Source organism: Blennius ocellaris (assembly GCF_963422515.1).
Source record: "Blennius ocellaris genome assembly, chromosome: 17".
Classification (NCBI taxonomy): Eukaryota; Metazoa; Chordata; class Actinopteri; order Blenniiformes; family Blenniidae; genus Blennius; species Blennius ocellaris.
The window spans coordinates 2,816,399-2,842,508 of NC_137666.1; the positions used below are offsets into that span (position 1 = coordinate 2,816,399).

Consider the following 26,110-nt stretch of genomic DNA (forward strand, 5'->3'; position numbering starts at 1 on the left):
GTTATTGTCACCAGCGAGTCATTTAAGGGTTAATTTGCTTCTCTCTCTGGAGTTGCTCACAGAGCACAGATTATCTATCCACATATAATCTGTCTTTGTCTTTCCCCTCTGCTGTGTGTTCCTTCTGTCGCCATCCGCACTTTCATTTACATTCCCCCTTCACAATGAACACGCTATGCCTTTCGCACTGGTGTCCTCCAGCTCTCTCTCTCTCTCTCTCTCTCTCTCTCTTTTTTTTTTTTTGAACTGTCTCTGTCAATATTTACAGCCGGCTGCTATTTCTATCTTGCCATTTGCAGCCACATTCCCTTATCCTCAACGACAGTCACCTCTCCTCTGCCTTCGCTATATCTCTCTCTCTCTCCGCAAGTCCCAGGCACCCTCACCCCTCCAGCCTCCTCCATCCCGCCTCACCCCACCCTCGCGCTCTCTCATCCCGTGGCTGCTCTGGGATCCAAATCATTGCTTGCCGCCGTCTTTATTGGAAGGCACGCGTGGCTAGATCGAGAACACGTCGAAGGGTCCAGGCTCAAGCCGAACCGTGGGAATTTTCTCGCCTCGTTGGCCCGAGGGGGGGTGGGGGGGTGGGGGGGTGGGGTTGGTACTTTGCTGAACGGGAGACTTTCATCTTCAGGGTATGAAACTGAAAGAAAAACATGCTGAGGGGGACAAAAAGTGGTCCGGCGGATGTATGTCGCTCTGTTCAACGACCGAGTGCAAGTTCAGGCGGCGGACGGGCGTCCTTCTCTCCCCGGCTTTGAGTTTCCTTTCTTTCCAAGAGGACCTTTGGATGTCTTTCTGAGAGGGAAGCAAGCGGGTGATGGACGGGGGGGGGGGGAGATGGAGGAGTGAGCTTGCAAACGGCACCACAAGTCAATCCACCAGTCATGCACCGAGGAGGCTGCAGGAGATTCCCACCCATCCCGGCTCCTTCGCAGGCCATGTGGCACGTTTGAGGAATTAGATCAACTTTTTTTTTTTCTCTCCCCCCCCCCCCCCTCCTTTTTTTGGGGTTAATTGATTCCATTTGGTGTTGCCACGTGCGTAAATAGAAATCCCAAGAAGTGACAGCCTTGTTCGATTCCTGGCGTTTTTTTTTCCCAGCCATGAGACTGTTGATGTGTAGAACACGATTTCACTTTATCACCACTTAGACCGTTTTTGGCCATCATGTGTCCTGGTGGTACTTTAACCTCACGGGGTCCTGCGAGAAGGAGTTCCCGTCGACTCCCTGGACTCAACGTTCTCTATCAGAGCGCCTGGATGTGGTGGCTCGTGCTGGGTTGCGTCGGCGCGTCCACAAAGCAAGGCTCGCCCCGGTCGGGGCGGCTGGAGAACCTCGGGAGCGCCATTCGACCTAAAGTGGTAGCGGTCTCGCGTTCTGTCTCGGAGCAGCAGCGTCTGCATGTGACGAGGCACCACTCCTTTTCTCCCGTCTCCATATACCGGTCTCCAGCGTCACTGAAGGGTGGCCATGGTGAGTGGAAAGATACTTGGAATTATTTATTATGGCAACTTTTACCTCAATATCGGTATAACTCGTCCCTGACACACATGAAAAGAATAAATGCTTTCACGTCGCTCTGGTTTTTCCACAATGAAACAAGCTCCAGAAATAAATCCTGCCATTTTCCACTCCGTCTTATTAGCTGTGTCTAATTGGACTTTAGCCTTTGCAGGTGTTTTGATTCTTGGATCATAAATGTTTCCTTCAAGCTATAAGACTCACTGAACCATAACATTTTTCTTTTTAATGATTTTGCACTTTAAAAGGGTTGATATTTACCTGTATGCAGTGTCAAACACAGATACAGTGTCAAAATGAATTAAAAAAAACTTTTTACTCAGCAAACATTAACAGACACTGTTGTCTTCACTCAAGTTGCTACTGCTGGCAGGTGCACAACTTGTGTTTAACAGTAGTTTAAATAGCTTCAACAGAGGCATTACCTGTGATTTATTTAACCTCATATTGAGGTAATCCAATATGAGAGTGGCATTACCATACTGAAAGGACGGGTGTTGTGTTATAGCAATTTGCAAATTGCATGCCTATATGAGCGTTTCTAAGTGAATGAAGCAAACATTTAAAAGATTAGATTGTGGTAATTAGCACAATATGAATAAAATAGCAAAGTCATCTGACAGACGTATAGTAAAGTTAATGCTTTTCACTAAAGTCCATGAGTATTAGGAATGGATAAAGTTAACACTTTGGGTCCCAACACAGAGCCTTGTGGAACTCCAGGTCTAAAGACTACGGACAATACAATGTTTCTTCATTCTTTATAGAGCACTATTTAAAAATACTGAACAGTTTCCTTTAAGCCTTACCAAGTTATCTCTTTTGTTCATTTTAAAATGAGTTTTAAAAAACCCCAAATGCCATTAATGGTATAAAGAAATGTCAGTTTTACGCTCCTTTTTGAAGTTCATTAAAAATATAGATTTCTTGTGTGACGCGTATGTTATTGAGTAATACATCCCAACTTTGTAAAGTTGGGTTACACTGAGCTAACACATCTCTCATTGTAGCCCATAAACATTGAATTGTGTATTCTGTGCCTGCTATTAACTTCAGTTGGTTAGAAAGGACGTTAAAGAATTAAAAAAAAAGAAGCCAAGGATGGCCACAATCCTTATAAAGGGTTAATTAAGATCTGACCACGTGTTGAAGTGTCCTTGAGCAAGACACTGAACCCCAGACTGCTCCCAATGGATGGCCTGAGTGTGGCAGCTGCCTCCATTGGCACTTTGGGGGCTTTAACATCTGTGGAATGGCACCATATAAATGAACTCCATTCACCATCTAAATACATAAAAAAAAAAAACATACAAGAACCGTATTTGTTGGGGTTAAGTTGCCCATCTCTGCTTCTTAATAACGAGTTTCCTGTAATGAATTTCTGTTCAGTTTTTAGTGAATATGTAGTCGGAGTACAATTGATCACAAAATCAAATTGCATTTAATCCCTTTTTTTCTTTTTTCTTTACCCAAAAACTAAGAATATCCTCTTTTCAGAAGTGAAAGTTGGTTTGGCTGCGTATCTCTAGTTTGTCCCTCCACTGAAACGCGCTCATCGAGCCAGGTTGTGACTCCGTGCGAATTTGCACTCCACGATGCGCCGGGTGGGCGTGAGGACTGGAAGCGAGACGGGCTCAAGGCTGCTCGGCGTGCCTCGAGCTGGAATAAACCCAGACCCCCCCCCCCCCCCCCCATTAACCGATTCAGCCTGCACAGCCGTTTGATAGGGACGAGTTTGCACCAAAAGAATGAACCGACTGCCTTTCTTCCTACCGATCGCTTCCGAGTGCGAGACCCCACCTTGGAGAGAAGAGCAGGATGATGAGCCCAAATTGGGATATTCAAGTCCTGGGAGCCGATCCAAGACGCATGGGCTTGAGTGGCCCCTCCATTTGGTTTAAAATGAAAGTATGTTCCCACTTGTCAGCTTTGCACAGTATAATTAAAAAAACAAATGTAGTTAGGCTGTCAGTGATATTTATTTGTGGAAGCGGACATTGTTAAAGTAGGTATTGGTCCGCTTCCAAACAAACTGTGCTGTGGTTCAGCAATCATTGCTGCCAGGGATACTGGTAGAAGAGCCTGTGTGAGCATGCACATGGGCGAGGAAGTGCTTAGTCGGAGAACGCACCATCCATAGTCAGAGGGTTTTGTTTCAGCAACACCAAAGAGGCTACTTCCTGCCATCCACTTCCAGATTATTGTACATGTGCACCACATCTACGGAGGAGTTTATTTGCTCTATTTGAGCTTTGTACAAGACACGTGATGTAAACTACACTGTGGGTAGAAGAGTGACACTCAATACGGGGTCAATGAGCTTAATTGAAAATGCAACTTTTTGTAAATGGCTCGTGTAGACGAGCGAAAACGAGACTTTCCGGAAGAACTGCAGGCTTGTCTACTTGTTTGACGGAAATGCTGCATCTCCTCCCTCATAAATAGTTCCTCTGCACCTGCGCGAGTCGTGGCATGACTCCAAAACTTCATACTCTAGAGTTTTGGTTCATATTTGAAGTTTCACAGATGCGAGTCACCAGTAATGTCAATCAAATTCATTGCATATGATGTCTGTGTACTCGCCATTGCTAATGTTTACAGCGTGTGTGTGTGTGTGTGCTTTCATCACAAAAACAATCAACAGTACCAACCTGTGGCCTGGCATGCGAACTACACTGTTTGGCAAAACGTTGACATGTAAAAACGAGATTTTCTCTGAAATAAAAAAAAATAAAAAAACGCCAAAATGATGCCGTTAAACTGGACTTAAAACTGTTTATTGCTTGTTCGCGCTCTCTCTCCACTGATGTCGTCGCCACAGCGTTGTTACTATTTCACTAAACTCCTCCCTATGTCAGCATTCAGTAAATGCAGCTTTACTTGTTCTTTCTATGCACCACTTTCACTGAACTGGTAAATACCACTACTCTTTAAATATGTACTTGAAATAAATTGTACGACACACTCCGGTTGTATGGCATTGCAGAAATGTATGAGTTGCAGTGTAATTTACCCTGAAATTACAGGAGACCCATGCGTCAATCTAACGGTGCAGATGTATGAACGGATCTCCGTTCTGTGTGGGTTTTTTTTTTGGGGGGGGTGGGGCACACTGAACAGAATTAGCACATTGTATTCGGAGATGAATGAAGTAAATCTGAGCACTCTCCAGGGGAGGGCTATGATTTCACCGGGGTCCTAATTTGTACGGGCAAGTGAGGGGTTTCCGGGCTCCGGCAACAAAGCACCATTATGACTGGCATTATCTGCCTCGGCGAAGGATTGTATCATCCGCCTGGACCCGGTTCATTAGCATTAGCGATCCGACGAGCGTGCACGGGTCCGACAGTGTTCTTGTGCATTAGCGTGTGAGTGAATCGGCCGTGCCTGGCTCGACGAAATCGTGGGAGATGCCGTGATAACGGGGACGCATTGACACTTGGTGGGTTCACCTTGTCAAATTGTTGCGTCAATTAGTGTTTGCAGTGTCAAACGTTTCACAATGATTCTGTTTGTGGTTGAAACTTAGCAAATCAGTCAAACGAGTACACTCATCAGACATTAAATACACAAGTTTGACCTGAAGGTTCACCTTTTTTCCAATGTTTCAACTTGTTTTTTTCTCATTTTCAGCCGGGACGACGTACATTTTTGGCAAAGGAGGAGGCCTCATCACGTTCAACTGGCCGGCCAACGAGAGACCGAGCACCAGGACGGACAGGCTGACGGTGGGCTTCAGCACCTCCCTGAAGGACGGCATCCTGGTCCGAATCGACAGTGCAACCGGCCTGGGAGACTACCTCATGCTGCACATAGTGAGTTTAGATGCACTCTCTGCTTCACTCATCTCTTTTATTAGTCGTGTGTGAGTAACTTTGTTTTGTGTTTTTATGTGAAATACAAACATTTTTCTGAGTGAGGGTGAACAGTACACACAGGTTATAACATTGTAATTGATACAAACTGCAAAAATCCTAATATTTTAATTACTACGAGTGCATTTCTGGACTATAATCTATTCTATGATTGTGATGTGGTTCCAAACAGACATGCAGCACACAGATGTCTTTGCAACTTGGGCAATAACTTAAAAAAAATCATAAAATAATAACTTTATTTATATAGCACTTTTAAGAACAGTTGTTACACAAAGTACTTTAAAGGAAAAACACACAAACAAAGGAGGAAATTATTGGCAACAAAACACCACTGGCCTCGGTGGCTAAAAAGAGCATATAAAAGATAGACGGGGCATAATTTTGAGTAGAAATAGATCAGTAGAATAAATAAAGCCAGTAAAACAAAAGGTACGCTTCAATTAAAAGCGAGTCTATAGAAATGGGCTTTTAAGAGAGATTTAAAAGAGTAGCAATTCAAGGAAGATGCTCTCATAACCAGTTATTTCAATTCTTCATATTTTATTATAAATATCGTTGAACTAAATATAAAAGATCAAATACTTCTATCCGGATTCAATGAGCTGAATTTAAAGCCAATCGGGGGTCACATTTAATATGAAACGCTCACCGCCATCCCACCGTCCCTGCGCCTCATTCTGAATGTGTCTAAAATGTCAAACTCAACGTTGCGCTTTCCAATTCTAGCAACAAGGCAAGATTGGAGTGACGTTCAACATCGGCACGGTGGACATCAGCGTGGAGGAGAGCAGCACCCCGGTGAACGACGGGAAGTATCACGTGGTCCGGTTCACCAGGAACGGCGGGAACGCCACACTGCAGGTGGACAACTGGTCCATCAACGAGCACTTCCCCACAGGTACAGTGTCAGGGAGCGCCGCTGCCGTGTGATTACAACGTGAAAGGTCACTGGGCGGCGTCTGCCTCACAGGAGAGGACGTGTTCCTCTGGGGGAACCGGTGAGCTCTGAGGCAGTCTGGGGGGGGGGGGGGGCGGGGGGGGGGGGGGGGGATGCAGGCCTGTGCAAACGGCTTCCACCAACTCAAATCAACAGCTGCTTTAACGTTTACAGTCAAATCTTTGAACTCTGTGGACCTCTGTTGGTCACCTGCAGAAATTACAACATGTGAAGAGCTGATCCCAGCGCAGGTGATTTACAGTAGTGAGAGGATCACTCAAAGGACACATTAAACACGGGTTGAATATTTGTCTTTTATAGTAAATCTAAACAAGATGCTGAAATTAATCCTTTTTTTTTTTTTGTAAATGTGGAAAAAATAACTGTTTTTTTCTGGTGAGAGATAGGAGCAATATTTTGATATTTTTTATTTCAATTCCACAATCATAATCTACAAAGGTGCAAAATATGCTTATGTTTAAATCTTTTTACAGTAGAGCACAGCATGTTGTGTGTAAAAAAAACTTTATTGCAAACCACTGGTATAATAGGGGCAGTGGTCGCAGGCCGTACTGTAAGAATATTGAGAGCTACCACCACACTTTGAAAAGCATTAAATAACTATTTACTATTAGAAATCTATTTTAACGTGATCTGAATGTCAAGAATTCAAAATTTTGAACTCACCAGCTTTTTCATATTTCAGCTGGAAGGAAATACGTGCTCCAGTTCGATACCAGTGATGGAGTATTATTACATAAATTGTTACATAACTAAACTAATGAGGGACTGAATTTGGCAACAAGAAAATGTGTCAAAAGATTTTCAGAACTAAAATAGGAATTATTGCAAAATTAAATATATATTTCACAAACTATTTATTAATTTGCTTCAGATCTGCATGAAAAGTGATGACTTGAGCCTGACAGTAAGCAACCTGCGTCCCGACGTCAAAAAGAAAGAAGTTTCCCCTCAACGTGAAGGAACATCTATCAGCCTTTTCAGCACATCAGAGGAAAAGGTCCTGTGTGAATGAAAGGGAAACGTGTAATAATCCACATCCTCCACATCTCACTCTTTGCACAAGTGGCATTTAGAAAAACCGCGCAGCTTGGCAGAGGATGAGTGCTTTCGTTTGTGTGGCGTCTCCCGGCCCCCAAACTCCACACTTGTTTCACACTTAAGAGAAGTAGAACGATGGCCTGACTGACTGCGGGCCTGTTTGTTCATGCAACCTGTATGGGGGGGGGGGGGGGGGGGGGGGAAACACACACACACAAAAAACCCAACGCAGACAGGAAGGGCACATGGCTGAAAGGCCACACGGGCCAGATTTCAGACGTGAGAAGTTTAAATTAACCGAACAGTAACAGCGACGGGGTGTTGATCACCACACGAGAGCTCATCGGTATCGTTTTGTTCTCCAGATAATATCTCGTCCTGTACGAAGGCACACGTTGTCCAATGACCTGCGCTAAATGTTTGACCCGAACCCTTTCAAGCAGCGATTGGTTTTTTGAAAAAAAAAGTTTTGAGAAAAGTCTGTGCAAGGTGTTTTGATGCACTAAAATACAAATGCTCTTATGTTTTTGTTTGTTCCTTAACTCCAGGCACATCTTTTTATTTGTTTTGTTTTGTTTTAAATTAAAAATGTCAATTTGTCTTTCATTTCCAGAAAGTGTGCACATGATGTGTTCCAGCACGTTGTGATCATTACGATCAGCATCCAGGAGGTGAAATACAAGCACTGGAGGAAGAACGATCGCCACTAACTAATATACTTTACGTGTATATTTTACGCGACTATCTGCAATTCAGAAACCGCAAAAATGAGGACCAAGGAATTGATACTCGCCTTAAAGAGCACTTCACGGCATGATTTTACATTAAAAATCGAGTGATAGTGAAGCTTTGAAGTAATTTATTAAAATATCTCAGTATTGAATATAATTTCTATTACTGTGGAAAATACAAATCGATCAATTAAGTGAGGAAATATCTTATTTACAGTCATCGTAATGTCATCCAATTCCAATTATTTTGCTCTTATGTGACAGATCGGATATGGTGTTGGATGACATAAGCAGGAAAAAGACACATCCATAGTATGAAAACCTCATTCATATGTGGAAATACATTAGATACAGTATGTAGAAAGAAGAGAGAAATAGTGAAGAGGATGTACTATCATGTGACTGTTGACATCTGTGCACACTTTCTTCAAAAAAATTTAAGAAGAAAAATTGGGGGTTTTTGTGTTTTTTTATTCTCAATAAACGAATGAAATGAGCCTCAGGAACGTGTCTCATAAAAACAACTGTAACCTTCAGCTAAAACCATTCTAACCTTTTCTAAATATTCAGCGGGGGGAACGTCTTCTTTCCTTCATGTGACATGACCGCCATGACATATAATAAATGTCCTCATAAATGTTTTCTTAAACTTTAAAGGGAACAGCGACGTTGAACGCTTACAAATGGCCAATAAGAAAATTCCTTTCAAATATACCCGACCAGTTGAAGAATGGCTGCAGGAGAAAGGTAATTTAAGATAAATGTATTTCTCTATCTGCTCACTGTTCTTGTGTTGTGAAAGCTGCCGCACGTCCGTTTGTCTGTTTGCAGGGTTTTGATATTTTGGCGATTTTTTCCAGACTTGGAACCAATGAATCCTCTTGTTTTGAAACTGTGCACGCAACACAATGCTGTGTATTTACGAGAAAGTGCCACAAGAATGTTTTTATGTGGCTCATGAATGTATAGATCATTATTTGTGCTGACACCTCACAACTGACTTTTTTTTTGTTGTTTTTTTGCTGAAATCATTTAGTAACTGAAGCTCCCTTTAGCTGCCTTGTTACTAATTGCTCTTGCACTAAAAGACTATAGAAGAGCTGCAAATTGAATCTGTCCCTGCTCATTGAACTGTTACGATATCGCTAAACTTCTATTTAATGAAAACAAGAACCTCGTTGCTCCTGAAGTAACGCAGATCAGAGATCCGGCGGAAACATCTTTGGATGGTTTATAGATAAAGTGTTTCAACAATTTGGCAAAAGGAAAATTTCGATCACATGTCTTGGCATGATTTGCCACCATGTTAGATGATGCCCCAGGCCGTAAAATCTACCATCGAGCTTTACCTAATGCACATAGCCGAAATACCTTCTTGAAGTAGTACATTGAGATTACGCTAATGAGCTTGTATACTTTTTTTTTTTTCACTGCTTGTCTTATAATAAAACTGTTCCCTGAATATCTTCCTCATAGGACGACAGCTTACGATTTTCAACACCCAAGCGACGGTCGCAATCGGCGGCACTGACCGCGGACGGCCGTATCAGGGTCAGCTGTCGGGCCTCTACTACAACGGCCTGAAGGTGTTGAACATGGCCGTGGAGGGGAACCCCAACATCAAGATCAACGGCAGCGTGAGGCTGGTTGGAGACGTGCCCAACGCGGGCGGTTCGGCCAGATCCACCCCCATGTCTCCCGAGATCTCCACCACCTTCATCGAGACCACCACCATGATGTCCACCACCACCACAAGGAAGCACAGATCCTCTTCAACTGTACAGGTATGGGTTTATAATCACGCTACACTGAACAGGTAAATCCACTTTTCCATTGGTTTCACTATTCACCCTCTGGGGCCTATGGACTCACCGGTGAGTCCTCGTCAACATGACCGTTTGAAAAGGCAGTAGCGTCACAGCACAGCGTCATCTGGTCCAGTGTTTCAATCCGTGTCGAAAGTGCACATATAAAACTACAAGCTCGTTTTTAAATGACGTTGATTGCCCAAATAAAGATGTGAGGAAAAATATGTGTGACCTTTTGTAAATAGTTTTACAAAAACGCCTGTGGCAGTGCTTCTATTTCACTGTAAATATCTGTATAGAACTGTTTTTTCAGTCCCGTTTTGATAAATTTTAGTTAATTGTAGTTTAGACTTACTTTACAAGTAAACAAAATGATTCGTTAACCATGTCTGTGACTTTTATAGTCAATAAATCTATGTTTTTACCACCCGAATTTGTAATTCTATGGTGTTTTTAGATCCACTGTTTTAATACAGTATGCCACAGTGATGAAAATACTTCAGAAATGCATTTATGAGGTTGTCCTGAACAAAATGACACCAAAAAAGGCAAGGTTTAAGGATTTTATATCTGAGATATAAAGGAAGAATCAATTGTAGTGAAAAACGGCACAAAATGCCACCACCATGATGCCCCAGAGAGTTAAATATCTTTAGCTTTTCTTACCCCCCCCCCCCACCCCTCCCCGCTGCCAAAACAGCTTCTGAACCTCAGATGTCAGATGTGTCAAAAATAACCTTTACGGTTCACTTTCTTTCTTTCTTGTGGCGCAGAGTATACATGATGAAAATGTCTATATTTTCACAAAACCAAACAAGTACCACTGAAAATAACTACCACCTCAACATAAAGCCAATTTTAATAAAACCTCCTGGTGCAAAATATAGTGAAATGTCCATAAATGTTGCATTTTACATGCCCCCTGACTGCACGGGCGACTTTTCCAGGTCACAAGCTCTCACGCTGATGTCTTAACTCAGATTCCAGCGTTGTGTTCACTGTTCTTAGTAAATTTGCTTTAAAAAAATATTCTCATTGCGATTTTTACAGTTTGGCGGGTCGGTTTTCAGCCTCTTGTGTGCCTTAAGTTTGACATCCCTGCTCTATTAGATCTTAGTTGTGCAGCCATATGTTGATTTTTTTTTTTTTTTTTCCAGTCCCAAATCCCCCAAAATCCCCCAATTTTCAGCCCACTCTCAGCTTTATGTATATATCCAGCTGCAAAAATACACATCTGCTTGGCAAACAATGGACATCTATGTATCGTGTGGGATTCGTGTAGTTGTTTAACTTTTGACCTACTGGTTAAAGCTGGGCCAAGTAAATAATATAGAAAACAAATAACAGAACCTTTTGTTTGAGCCCAAATGTCATTAGAAGTCAAATCTCAATCTCGAGCAGAAATAGAGCAAAAAGCAATGAGTCTGTTTCTCGTTGAATGAAAGCCTGTTGGGAACATTTTATTAAACACAGTGAGTCTGGCAAGCCAATTATAAAGCTCTAAAAGACAAGGATCTGGAATAAAGTGTCGTACTGTGAAAGATTTTAGTTTGCGAGGAATCTGTAATTTAAAAAAAAAAAAAAAATCTACTTTCCCCTCCCCGAGCTGACCGCTGCCTGCGTGTTTCCTGCATCTAGAAAAAGTTTCATAACCTCCACAATGTGTACAGGATCTGCGGGTCGCTCTTCTAACGGCTGGTGTCAAACTGCATGTGTCCACCCGCAGAGGGAGACTCGAATAATCTGAACTTTTAGAGGCAGAGTGCCAGTACAAAGCCTCCCGGCGTCCAAAAGCAATATGGGAACGTCAGTGGACGTATGTGTTAAAGTTCAGGCCTCTTCTCTTTTTTTGGGGGGGGGGAGTGTCTTGGAATGATTAACCTTTGCATGTCAATGGCATAAAGAACAGAAAACAAACAAACACGCTGTTCCTAACAAGGTTCCTTGATCATTGGCACCTAATGCGAGACATCTGGTTCGGATTGGATCGCTTTTACGACGTGAATACTCACTCTGCCTTGTGGCTGTCCGCCTGAATTATGGATGTAAATACAAAAAAAAGATCATTAGTCCATGTCATCTGGTTGTCAGTGTCACGTTAATTACCGAGGCCCGCCACGAGAAAATCAAGCGTTTGATGAGCAAACAGCTTTTCCTTCTTTTTGGCCTTTAAGCATTTAAAGGATTTTCATTTTTATCACAATAACTAATTGGCATTTGACATGTTTCATTGTATTGCCACCTAAGAACACCAAGAGCAGTTATTACCTGTTACCATGTGAATTAAGCTCCAGTCTGAAGTCACGTAGTCCCGTGTAAGGGTTTTTGAGAGGTGGACCAGAGAGAAAAGATATGGAAGTTGACCAGGGTGGCGGTGCTGCTGGCCGAGAGGGATGGATGAGGTGGCGAAGGTGGAAATCTGCAGAGCAGTCGTGTTTTTGGTGCGGGTTGGAAGTCCTCTTTAAGAGGACTGGGAAACAGATTTGAAGCCATGAGGAGAACGTCAATGTTTTCACGGTTGAGAAAGTTGAAGGAGAACCCGGTGAACCGGCCCAGGTATGTGTTGGATAGTTCAGTGAATACTTGAATGGATGAATCAGATGCAATCAGGAGGCCGAAGGTGATTCTGAGGAGGCTGGAAAGCAGACAGAAAGTGCTCGCCGGCGACGGCATTGTGTAGATTCCGCAGATCTTCCCAGAATCTTTAAATGAAATCACGCATTGGAAATCTGACAAAAGGTTTTAGACGTTATAGAAAGATTGGAGCCGGTAATTCTTAGGAATTTCAGCTAGATTTGAGAAATGATGGAATACAAGGGAGGAATATCTCGACAGCTGTTATCGTGGTAGATAAAGAGAGGAGGGATGACTTCACTCAAGCTGGTAAGTGGTTCTTTTAGATTTCTGGATCAGATCTGATATGTCAGCAACAAGAGAGGAGATGATTGTCGAATGTTCTCACTCCCAGCACGGATCGTTTTTCTGCAGAGGTCAACTTCGTGTGACACTGTCCAACATGGAACTCATGACCTTGGGAAAGTCTTCGCTTTTGATTGGACAATATCGCCCTGAAGTGAATCAGAGTTGACAGCCACAACATTTTTCCATCAATACGCAGGAACGACTGTGTTGTCTGTCTCGTACGAACGCCAACCGACGCATTTGGAAGAGTGATGCGCGACGTTAATCAAGAATGAAGTCGTTTTCCTTACCTCCAGCTCCCACGTTCACATTCTAACTTTTCTCATCTATCCCCCTCCCCCCTTTTCTCTTTCTGCACCTTCTCCGTTGTCTTTCTTGCACCTCTGTGGTCTTTTGCGCCGTGGCTATACCGTTTTATGGACGTGACCTCTGGTGTCCCAACGCTCCGCCCAAGAAGCATACATCGGATGACATCGTGTCATCTGCAGAGTGTTCGAGTGACGACGAAGACCTGGAGGAGTGCGAAACTGTCCATGCAGGTGGGCTAGGTTAGTTTGCATTTGCTTGCTTTCTCTGTGCTTTCACTCATCCGCGTCACGAGGATCGAAGCAATCCTCAGAGCATCGCGCCCCCCCCCCCATGGTTAGACAAAGTGTAACTTCATTTAAACCAAGACAGCCTAGCAAGCTACACAATGGATAACTGAATCTAAAGAAAAAAATGGAGTTCAAATTGAAAGCTGTGGAACTTCTACGTTCAGGCAAACGGTCGGGTCCTAGCTGCTCAGTTTAGGATATCATGAGCTACACTTGCACATGGGGTCCTCCAACGTGGTCAACATGGTCACCGACACGCATACAAATGGCGTCCGCTGAGAGAAATAATACGGGTTCGTACACGCTGGCACCGGTGAGCTGCAATTTGTATGACGGTGGACCATGTTCTCCGCGCTGATGCTGCAAAAAAAAAAAAAAAACGTGTCCCATCATGTTGGGAGTCCATCGCTCCTGCCATTCGCTGCTCTACTGATTTCGACTGTCAAACAACACATTTTTTGACAAGTTTTTGGTTTTGGCATTTGTCTCCAGCTCCAGTGAGTGTTGTCCAGAACATGTTTTTTTTTTTTTTTTCCCTTTCTGTCTCCATTCGCGTCTTTCCAGATTTAGATGCTTGCGTTGGTACTCGCGATAGAGAACAGATATCATTGAATTTCTGTGTAGAGGTTTCTTTTTTTTTTTTCTTTCTTTCTTCCTTTTTTGGGTCATACTTTTGCTTTTAGGTGTATTTGTTATTCTGTCTTTTTTTGTATCTAAATATTCCCAAAAAAAACCAACAAACAAAAGGAAAACAATCTAAAATGTGATCACTTCAGAAAATCGGTTTGAAAGAATTTGGGAATTTCCGTTTGAAATTTAGCCGAAATCCGCCAGCAGTCATGTTTTAGTGTAGATAATGGTATATTAATCTAAATTTAGTGGCATGACGCATTATTTAAATAACAGTTTCTATTGTAAATTATTTTAAATTCAACATGCCCGACAGCAATTATACAGACTTTACAGTCAAACGGGTACAACAAGGTATTCGTTACCTTCAACTAAACAGATCACAGAGTTGGCTGAGCCCCGGCTGATCCATTAACTAATCTATTCGAATATTCATTCTGCCGATCGCCACCACTGCATTCATCCATTTGGAAGGTCATTCCCAAATTTTTTCAGGTTCTATGTGAAATATTGTGGTGCAAATGGGTTTAAAAAAAAAAAAAAACTAAACAAAAAAAACAAAACTGTGCTGTGTAGCCTGAGATCCATGGGGATTTGTGAAGAAAGACAAAGACAGGGCCCCAGTCATCCAATCATTTGTTTACACAGAAATTCACACCATTCTAACCCTAACATCATGTTAACAGCTGCATGCTTTGATTTGAAATTTCCTTTGCTTATTTTCATTTTCTTGTTTTTTTTTCTTTTTATTATTATTATTATTTCTTTAAGCTCAATGCTTTTTTTGTTTTTGGCTTATTTATTTATAATTCTTATATTTTTAAAATTTTCTTAGTAAAGATATCATCCCCGTCTATTCGCCAATTGTCCAAAAATGCATTTTTGTATTTTGGCCTCATCCTCAGTGTGGCATGATGTTTCGGTGGGTGCTAGTTGTTTTCATGTATTTTCTGGGGTACCATGCGCCTTTGTACCCTGTAGCTTCTCAAAAAAAAACAACAAACAAAAACACATCCCGATTCCTTTCTTGACGCAAAAACGGAGGCAAAAAAACCCCAAAACCTTTTCTTGCCATCAATATTTTTTTTTATATTAAACAAGAAGTGACCATAACATCGATTGCATGTTGGGATGCACCGATACGACATTTGGTATAAGTACTAACCACAAGCTACTTTCTGATACCGACGAGTACCGATGCAAGTACTTAAACGCCATGAAGCCTGATACTCCTTATGCAAACGAACCACCTCTGCCTCTCGGTCGACGCGGCACACACCTCCAAATCGGCAAACGGATACTCAAGTGACGCAAAATCGAGTTTATTCTCACGCAGACAGGAACTCAAATCAGGTCACGATACGGAATTGACAAACGCGTCTCCTTTCCCTCTTTTGTACGCGTCTGACATTCCACACAGGGTCAGATGACTCTTGCGTCGTCTTCAAAAGGAAAGCGTCTCTGTAAATAACAACTTTTAAGGCAAGATGACAACGTAGGTTATTCTTTTAACCCTTTACCAGCCAGCTACTCTTTCATGCTACGTTTCAGTGTTTGCCTCAGTACGTGTTCAATCCCGTAACGTAACGATGGCAAATACATTTCTACTTCTGGTAGCTGGCGTTCTCTTTGTTTCCTAAAGGTATTTTTTTTAAATACTTTACAGAAAGAGTTCTGAGCCATCTGCCTATCTTTATATTCTTTTGAATTGCGATTGTACGGATGGGGATGTCTTCATACAAGCACACCTCAAAGTCGACGCTCTTTGTTGTTCAGTCCGTGCGATCACAAAGATTGGAAAGTATGATTTGGCCGTCTAAAGTTCACGTAGCGCAGTGCGCAGAGCGTCTATCTGCACACTTCCTTAAGCATACCTTAGGTCGTACACCGCTTGCCCACGCACACTCCAGCTCGCTACTAAAGTGTGTATCGGTCATAACGAGTCACGTTTAGCATGCAGCATGTAGCATAGCTCGGGGTTACGTGCTGCGCAGTAACTTCGTACTTCGTATTAACTGCGCAGGTCCAAATGCCACCGGCTGCTGCCGGTGTTGTGATGAATTATCTTTCCCCTAGTCTTGATATTTTGGCAAATCGTGATTTGCAGTCCATCTTATGTTCGTTACGCTCGTGTTCTCTTGCGTTCCTATGCGCGACGTTTCTGACGCGTGATGTCACGTCGTACTCACCAGGTTGTATCGGAGAGTTTTCACTAGTAGTGCAGTATCGGTACCGATACCCGATACTTGTATCGGTACATGTGCATCCCTCATTGGCAAGTAATAGAAAAGAACCTCAGTAAAATCGTAAAGCCTTTGAAGATGTTTATCCATAGATGGCATGAAAAGGCTTTCTTTTGCCACGAAAACTAATGTTTTCCACATTACCATTCCTCTCGATCAACCACCGGCACCATTATTTCTCAAACTCCTCGACCCAGTCCGTGCAGGGTGACCTGTGACCATTTCGCCGCATGCTTTACGATTGTCCCACGCTCTCACATTTAGACCAACTTGGTTGTTTTGTCTGCATTTGTGTTTAAGTTGTTAGCCATTTTTTTTAATTTATTCATTTTTTTGTGTGCGGTCGCAGTGTCATCAATATGTCGTGTATCTTGAGACCCACACTGTCTTCACTTTTGACAGCGTGGCGGTCGTCCATCTGGCTTGTCCAGAGAAGTCATCAAGTGATTCTGTTCTCTGTTTTGTTTTTTTTCTTTCCTCTCAGTTTATTTCATAAGATGGCAAATAAAACCGATTCTGATACACAGGAAGTGAACTTGTCACAAGGTTCTGTAAAACTGTAGATACTATCAGTGCCACAAATTATTGAGCCGACACATAAAGTCGTTAAAGGAGCAGTAGTGCTTTAACGTACATTGTCCAATCATTTTTGTAATAGAGTTGACAAATTACTTGAGAAAATGTCTTCCCCACAATTAAGAACATTTATCTACCTGTATGGCACAAAAATTATTAATATGTGTGGTTGGTAAATGTTTTTTGTTGTCACAACATCCAATCCAATCCACTTTTATTTATATAGCACATTTTAACAACGTGTTCCCAAAGTGCTGCACATGTGACTGCACATAAAAAACTAAAAAAAACTAAACTAAACAGTCCAACACTAAAAAAAACCATAAAATAAAAATAAAAACAGATTAAAAACTACAAACACGTTAAAAAACTACAAATAAGAATACAACAATTTAAAAGAATCAATAGAAATATAAAAACGCTTAAAAGGCAATAAAAATAAATAAGAACAATAAAATAAATAAAGGACACAGGGGACCACACAACTCACGCGGTGTTAAACGACTGAGAATAAAAGTGGGTTTTAAGACGTGATTTAAAACAGTCCAAAGTGCATGCATTTGTATGATGCGCAACAATTATTTTATGAGTAAATTTTATGACTATTTTGCTTATAGGGAAAATAAACGAGCTTCCTCAGGTTGTAAAAACAGAGAAATAATCTGCCAGACACAAACACTTGTACATTATGTATAAGAAAATAACAGCTACCTGTTATGTCACACGAGACGCATAACAATGTTGTGCTTTTTTTGTTATGTGAAAATCCACTAAAGTAAGTGGCATAAAAAGTTATCTATGTATCGTTTACTAATGGCATGCAGCACAAAATGTGCGTAATTTAGCGTCAGCCTCATTGCCTTGTCGTTTCCTATAGCCCGGAATTCTATCGGTGTTAAAAAAAAAAAAAAAAAAAAACTTCTCTGTATTCTACTTTTTACATCAGCCTCAGTGTCTCTGGATAAAGAGCTCAAACTTGACTGATCATTTTGAATGAAGCAACGAGATGAAGTTAAATGTGATGTTATTTTTTTTAATATTATAGTAGTTTAGGTCTCAACATAAAACTTTCAGCTTAATTGAATGTTTTAATTGAGGAGTAATAAATTCAGAGGTTCCAGTCCACTTTTCTACTTTTTGATGGTTTCTGATGCCCCAACATTATGTTTTGAGGTAAAAAATAAATAAAAATGAAGGCATAAAGAACCTTCAGTCTTAAGGTTCTAAATATTAAAAAACACAGCAAGATGATGGAAACGTCAATTTTCTTTTGAACAGTTTCTGCACAGAAGCTTCAGCAGCTTAAATTTTCTTCCTCGGCCGCCTTGCAGAACAAAAATTACTTTGATTTCCCACCAAATCAGCTGTCTAAACACAGCGCATGACGGTGTGTGTGTCTTTGCTTCGGCGCTTTATGCAAACTTTCGCACATTGGGCGCGTGTGTATATACGGCCGCTTTGCAAACATGTCACTTATTCTATGGCGTCTGCGTGGTGCGATGTAAGACCTTTTTAAATCCACTGCAAACCAGAATAAATCTAGAAATCTGGACCCGAGTCAGGCAGGAAAGGAAAAAAAAAGGATCCCAGCGGGCTGAAAGTTGGCAAACGGTTTTTCTAAATTTACAACCGCTTTACGAGTTTAGAAGTGGTCTTTTAGTTGTTTCAAATCATAACTGGCAACTGAGTAATGGAGATCAATTGCATGAAAAATACAGAGGGTATAGAGTATAAAGCCATATATTTTTAGCAAATCGTTTGCATTTACATACATTGAAACTGCTCAAGAAATTTGCCATCTTATGGAATTTTTCTCTAATTTTCCACCGACATGGACACAAAGAAAACATGTAGAATAAATGATTCAGTCATATGTTAGAAGACAAAGTTTAAAGCTGGTATCCCATCGCTAATCCTCACGTCGGATATTCATGAGGTGAAAGTCCTGCTCAGACTCAACAGCCTTTATTTTCCTTTTGCATAAATAAACGGGGGGAAACGACTGCGTAAGTAAGTCAGTAAGTAAGAACCTTCTAAGAAAACATGTATTAAAAGAGGAGTCAGTTCCCAGCAGAACAAAGATCAGGAACTTTGAGCTCCACAACCAAAGAGGGCAGCAGGAAGTTGCACTCTCTGACATCCGGCGATGGCCTTCGAATGAAACGGGAAAAGAGAAGAGCAAAGCGATTAAATCTGTATTACGTTAAGCTCACGTTCTGTCTCGTCACCCCCTGAAGCTATGATTCAGAAAAGAGTCTAGAAACTAACTCCAGCCTGTTTTTGTGATTTCCCACCAAATACATTTGCCTGAAGCCACAAAAAATGTGATATTAATAATCAAAAAAATACTAAAAACTAACCCTGCATTCATGATGTTTCAGAGCTATAAGTTAGATTTATTTTATTAGCTTTTTATGTTGCCTTTAAAGCAAATTTGAGCTTTTTTCCCCTTTTTTTAGCAGACGTTTCCCTTTTTAACATTTTTATGCATCTTGGCTATTGTAGCTATTTATATTCATTGTGCATTTCCTAATAGTTGGAACCGTTTTAGCAATATTAGTTCATTTCAGTTTGTTTTTAGTGAGATTAGCAATTTTTCCTATTTTATTAGGTTGGTTTTTTTAAGTTGTTTTAGCTATTTTATCTGTTCTTAGTATTTCCTGCAACTTTAGCCATTTCCCCTTATTTAGTTGTTTTAAGCCAGAACATAACATTTATAAATAGAAATACAGATGGACTCATTTCTTCATTTATAGATCATTTTTTGAAAATTTCCGAGGGGCTGTCCGAGGTCGTCATGGTACCTCTTTATCATTAGGATGGCGATGACACGATTGACGATTACACAAATAATAGAGATGGAAGAAATACGATCGCACCTGCAACTTTCAACCAACTGGACACTTTTAGGAGAGAAGTACCAGAGTCCAGTCCGGGGGTCGCCGGCGCATTGGCCTTTCTATTGCGCCGCATTAAGATGATTTGATTCGAGGCCTCTCTCACACGAACTGCAACCTCAGAGGAGTGGATATCAGCTTTACTCTTGTCTTTTGACAGCAGCATCATACTTATATTCAGATTAAATCACATTTCACATTTGGTGCAACATTATGAACATTATGTCTTGTGTTTGTTTAGTTTTTTTTGTTTGTTTAGTTTTTTTTTTTCTTACTGTTCCTCACTACTATTGGTTAAACCTCCGCTGTGTCCCAATTGCATATTCTTTCTTTTCTTGCATTGCTGCTTTTGGCAACATTGGAAATGAAATCAATTCTTAAAGACATTAGATTACGAGTTAAGTGATAAAAGTGATATTATGGGATTACGGGCTTTACCAAGCTGCACGTTTGACCCCGCGTCACGCTGCACGCCTGTAGCACATATATATATATATATATATATACTGTATATCAAAAGTGTCAACGTCGAGTTCAACCTATGGGATTGGGACACAGGGTCCGTCTTATTCTTCTAACATTGGTTCAAGTCCTTACCTGCGCCCAGTTTGCTGTGTTGTTTCTTTTCTACTTTCCCTAAATGCAACTTACTTTAAGCATGCATCAACATCCTGCAGTACAACTAAAACCAAAGCGAGATAATATTAACAACAACAATAACAACCCATTCTCAGCCAGCACCATCTCTCTCTGATGTACACCCAGACTGCACGGCCGGTTCATGTTTAAAGACTAACATTACGGATAGACTTTGTCATCGAGAAAACACATGAGAGAGGCGTCCGTCCTCCACGGTCGAGCACCTCTCTCAAACGTGTCTGTTTCCTATTGTGTGCATCTGGTTGTAGTGTGTGCAAAAAAATTTTTTAATGGCTTTGTTCTTTCATCTTTAACCTTTTTTTTTTTTTTTTCATTTGATAGTTTGAACTGGTCGTATTTTTTGGAGTTATCCAATTGATCACTGGCATTTTGGTTCTGATTATGTTTTTTGGCTTATTCTAAGTATGTTTGTTTTTTTTCTTGTTGTTTTTGTTCTTTTTTTTGCAAAAGAAAACAGATAATTTAATCTAATTAACTCACAGTGTGAAAGATTTTTTTGGGGGATATAATTTGACTTTTTTTGGGGGGGGGAGATTTGGAACTACTTCAGTGACGAGCTTGTGTGTTTCTACTTACCTACCGAACGTAATCAAAATAAACGTAAAAAAAACTAAACAAAAAATATATATTCATCAAATGCAAAACAATTTTTAAAAAAAGTTTTTAACCCACAAATCAGTCGGTGAAGCAGTTCCAGATTCACAGCTCAACATATGTTCCATTTTCTTCAGATTTTATACCAAATCTTTTGACCAAACTCTTGAGAATAATTCTTTACTGTGATTAAAACAATATAAAACAAAGAAAAATGAATTGCATGGCTAAGAAGTTGCAGTTTAGGGTTTGTAAGACATGTCAGTGTTAGAGTTCTTCTGTTCTTTTCTGTAGATGGGCATGTATATTGCTCATTGTTTGTATATCCCCATCCCTTCCTTACAGCAAGCTCTAATGCCGCCCGACCGCTTCGTACTGCCTTTACATGGACATGGCAACTGACTTACACTGTCACCCTCATCATCCTCATTTCCTCTGTAGTATGTTCATAGGTCCCGCCCCCTTCTTCACCTTCTCCCTTGTCTTTAGAGATATTAAAATATGAAGAGTCATCCATCCATTCTACACTAAAGAACAAATGACAAATTAAGCAAAAACTGTAACATGAATAGATTTTAGACACCATTGAAGTCTTCTTCCAATGGGGAAAGAAAAAAAAAGAAAAAAGATGCAGATACATACATTTTTTTTGTAAAGACAAATTATTTACCAGGAAAAAAAAAAGCAAAACATAAAAAAAACAGAATTATGGTGTTTATTTTTTATGTTATGTGGTGTGGATGTATGTGTTGTTGCCTCCCTGTACCGTCATGTTTTAAGATAGAACACAATCTACAATGGCTAAAAATGATCTTTAACGGTACCAAGTGGCTATTCAACAGTCTTACACAACCTTTTTCCTTTGTAAATTCTTTTCTTCATGCCTAAATCATGCGGGCAATTTGTTGATGTAAGTTGACAACACTTTATATTTCTTACATATTCAGATATATATATATATATATTGTGGTTTTGTTTATTGACTTCTTTTTTTTTTTTTCTCAAGATGCAGTTTGCACAATTTGTCTTTTTAGCTTTTCATTTAAAACTCAATTTCCTGTAAATAATAATATGGAATTTACACTATTGGCTATATAAGTGTATATTTTACAACCATCTGGGACATCTGCATGCTTTTAATTGTTTGTACCAATTGCAAATATGGAACCTTTTTGCATTAAAGGATCATTTTAATCCGGTTTACAGAGTATCTTGCACCCGACAGATTGTATTTTGCTCGGTTGAAAACATGAATCGTGCATCAATAACCACCAGGTTTAAAATATTAAGTATGAAATAGATTTTTCCACCAGATTTGTAAAACTAACTTTAGAAAATTTGCAAACTGCATCTGAATGTGAACCTGTGGCATTGGAATGAAGTTTTTTTTTTTAATAAAATGTAATGAACAGTCTGTCTTCAGGCCTGTGAATGCATGTTGATGAACTGAAATGTGTGTCCGAGGCTCCCTTAAGTTCGGCTGATGCTTTTCTTCTCGGCATGTCGACGGCACTTTGAATGTTCACTCCTGCGACGCCTGCGACTTTAATTATGACTGATTGAACTAAAACTGTGTGTTTAGAGACTCTCTGGTCTCTTTCAATTTGACTTTTTTTTTTTTTAAAGACAAGATTAAAACAGGTTCTTTCAAAAAAGTAGAATCAAAGTCTGTCAACATGACCAAGACTCTTAGAACTCGACTTGAAAAAACAGTTTTTACATAGTTTAAAACAGAAGTCCTGCCTCTTGACTCTCCATCTGTAAACTGCAAGTCTTCAAAGGAGAATCTGGATTCTTTACAGCCCATCTAGACTTTTTGAACCAGACTTTTCAAACTACATATAGACTCTTTACATTTCACACTCTTTAAAATAAGTCAAACCCTTTAAGAAAGTCAATTTTTCCAGATGTTTTACCAAACAGCTCAAACAATTTGAGTTAAGGCATGACTTTCCCGTGTGATTAGGAGAAAAAAAGAAAATAGCTGTTAAGTTGTAGGGATGAGTTTTAGTTTAATTTATTCACATGTCACATTTTGACAATGGCGAGTGTGCGGTTAATACCTAGATCGGATCAACTTCGACGTTTTAGCAATCTTTGCCACAGCAGTGAACATTCAGGTGACTCTGTGTGTTTAAATCAAAGGAAATAAAAACTTATAGTTCAACATCTTTTTCTTGAATAACGAGCTGATGTGTTTATTGAACTGTCGCCATTGTTCACTGTCTGCAATCTCAATATTTGCACAGAAACAATGTCTGACTTGGAAGTAGTCAGAAAAGTGATTCTGCATCCGGGAACTGATAGTTGAACTATAACTACATTTTATGTTGAGGAAAAAAAAAAAAGGTTTAAGGTGATAAATTTGGCCCATAAGGAATCGAACCTACCACTTCAATAGCAGATTTTTGTTCAAGTATGGTCAAATGGAGATTATAAATAAATAATTTGTTCAAGCTTCTTAAACCTTTTTAAAAGCGCCAGTCAAATAAGGTTTGGCAAGATGAGCACATTTGTTTTTGAAGCACACATTTATTCAGATGTCCAGCGTGTGTTCATATTGGAGTTTATGTCATTTGAAATAATATTTTGTATGAAAATGAGACTTGAAAGTGAACTGAATAAGTCAAAAACTTTATGTTATGGCGTTGTGTGGGAAACAATGTGATTTAGGGCCCGTCTATAGGATTTTCTAGTGTTTACACTACAACCGTGCTCAGAGCCACCAAAAATACAGCAATAACAACAATGACAATAACAACAATGTTTGCCTCCAGAGTGTCATAACTCCCAGTTCATGTCCTCCTGGGACTTGGTAGTTTTTATATTTGAATCACCCGCAGTAGCAATCCTGGCCTGGCCCGGCCAACTACATAGTTTTCAAGTCGTCTCTGAAACGAAAACACAATAATCCCGTGTAGACGAGGCTTTAATGTTTGTCACTCCGGCTCTGTAGCAGTTTTTTTTTTTCATCAAATTTTCTATATACAACAAATGAGAACGACACGTTCAGTCTCACTTTCTGTGCACATTTCTAGAGATGAAACCAACTTGAACACAATCTGGGGATCTTAAGTGTGATGCGCCCGTTTCACACCGGCTTGTTGAGGGTTTGGAATGGACTCATCTTCACCAGACCGCTAATGGCCCTTCTGTTTTCGACGGTTTTATTTACATTCCGTTTGAATTTGTATGTGTTGTTGTCGCCTGTATCAATGTATGCGTGTTCTACAACGCCTCAGTGTTGCTCGCTAATGTGCCTACTTGTCTCTTGTCCAAATCCCAGGAGCCGAGTTAGTCATCAGAGTACTTGAGGATCCATTAGCGCACCCCTCTGTAGCTCCTCGTGCACCCTTCATTCCCACTCCCTCAACCCACCACCCACTCCTCACCATTATTGAGACCACCAAAGAGTCCCTGTCCAAGGCCACTGAGGCGGGGGGTACCTTGCTTGTCGGACCGAGGCAGCGATGATTGTGATGATGATGATGGCTTGGTGATATCGGGTATGGCTCTGGGAAAGCGTTCAAGTCTAACCTGCCCCCTACTGATGATGAAGATTTTTACTCGGCCTTCTCCTTGGTAGCAGATAAGACCTGGTCCACGTCAGGCTTTCAAGGTGACTACAAAGCAAACGCCCCCCTCCCCCCCCCCCCCCCCACCCACCCCCCCAGAGACTTTTAGACCTAACAAACCTTTCGCCTCCAGACGCAGTAGGACTACCACTACCGCCATACCGCTAACCGCCGACCAGAGCCGCACCACCACCACCTCTGCCTCCGCCGCAACCCTCCACAGTGCTCCGGCCAAACAGCTGGCCGGCAGAAATGAGTAACCGCGAGCTAGAACCCCAGCCAGACCTAGTGTTGCTTCCATTGCCCCACATCCTTTGAGGTAGACAGCACCGTGCTGAGGGGCCCGTTAATAACCTCCCCAATGTTCCGTAATATACCCACAGCACTCCCCACAGAGCCAGGCGTCAGGCGAGTTCCAGGGACCTCGGAAGTGGTCCGCGAATCTAGCAGCACCACCGGGATGGTCATCGGAATAGTGGCGGCCGCCGCCCTGTGCATCCTCATCCTTCTGTATGCCATGTATAAGTACAGGAACAGGGACGAAGGCTCCTACCAGGTGGACGAGAGCAGGAACTACATAACCAACTCGGCAGTGCAGAGCAACGGCGCTGTCATGAAAGACAAGCAGCAGAGCTTGAAAGGCAGCAACAAGAGACAGAAAAACAAGGATAAAGAGTACTACGTGTGACTGTGAGACTTTCGTGAACACGAGAGAGTGGAAGGAAGGAAGGAAGGAAGGAAGAAAGCACCGAGAGAACATTTACTTAACCAGTTTCCTTGTGAGGAGCTATGACAAATGATGGTATAACATGGAACTTGAATAATCTTATACTGTGCTGAGTAGTTGAACTGATGATATGTACTGTAACATAAAGCACACTTACTATTAAGCATACGCTTAATGACAAGGTTAAATAGCAACTTTAGAGACCTTACTCTTCTATCTGGTCAGAGACATTATCAGTATAGAACTATTTCACAGCATCATTCTCCGAAGTGACTTTTAGAGCTATGTGATCCTTGGCATTCAACAATTTTTTGTGAAATTGTTAATTACAAAAGGCTCATAATCTTATACATTTTCAGCATGTAAGCAACATGTAGTGCTTAACAAGAGGGGGGGTCAGGCACACAATCATTGTACGAGTAAAATGGACTCTTGTATCAAAGTATTACAAAAATTTGTATGGTTTATAAATAATATAAGTGTGGTGTCTTACTTATTTTTGCTTTGAGCAAAAGAGGAAAAAAAAGACAAAAAGAACAGCAAGAAAAAGAAAAAAAAAACGACTTTCTGTGTACAAAATGGAACCCGAGTGAGCAAATAAGCCACGGGCGGATCTCATAGCATCTGTTTGCTCTGGCGTCTAATTCACCACAATTCCTCTCATTGTCTGACGGACACAGTGACTCGCTTTGTGGAACGGATTTCTCTTGGTGAGAAGCGACTGATTGTAAAATGCATGCCATCCTAAT

The 26,110-nt window shown here is 41.0% G+C and overlaps 1 protein-coding gene across 1 annotated transcript in view; it reads left to right on the forward strand.

Annotated features, from left to right (window-relative positions):
- Nucleotides 1–25,342, forward strand: part of LOC308142841 (neurexin-3a-like) — a 79,221-nt gene extending 53,879 nt beyond the window's left edge. Inside the window, exons 13-17 of the mRNA XM_080513431.1 lie at nucleotides 5,159–5,340; nucleotides 6,130–6,301; nucleotides 9,610–9,917; nucleotides 13,321–13,402; nucleotides 25,018–25,342. Coding sequence (XP_080369557.1) covers nucleotides 5,159–5,340; nucleotides 6,130–6,301; nucleotides 9,610–9,917; nucleotides 13,321–13,402; nucleotides 25,018–25,322 — 1,049 coding nt within the window. The 3' untranslated portion in view covers nucleotides 25,323–25,342. The remainder of the gene's footprint in view (nucleotides 1–5,158; nucleotides 5,341–6,129; nucleotides 6,302–9,609; nucleotides 9,918–13,320; nucleotides 13,403–25,017) is intronic.
- The last annotated feature ends 768 nt before the right edge of the window (nucleotides 25,343–26,110 follow it).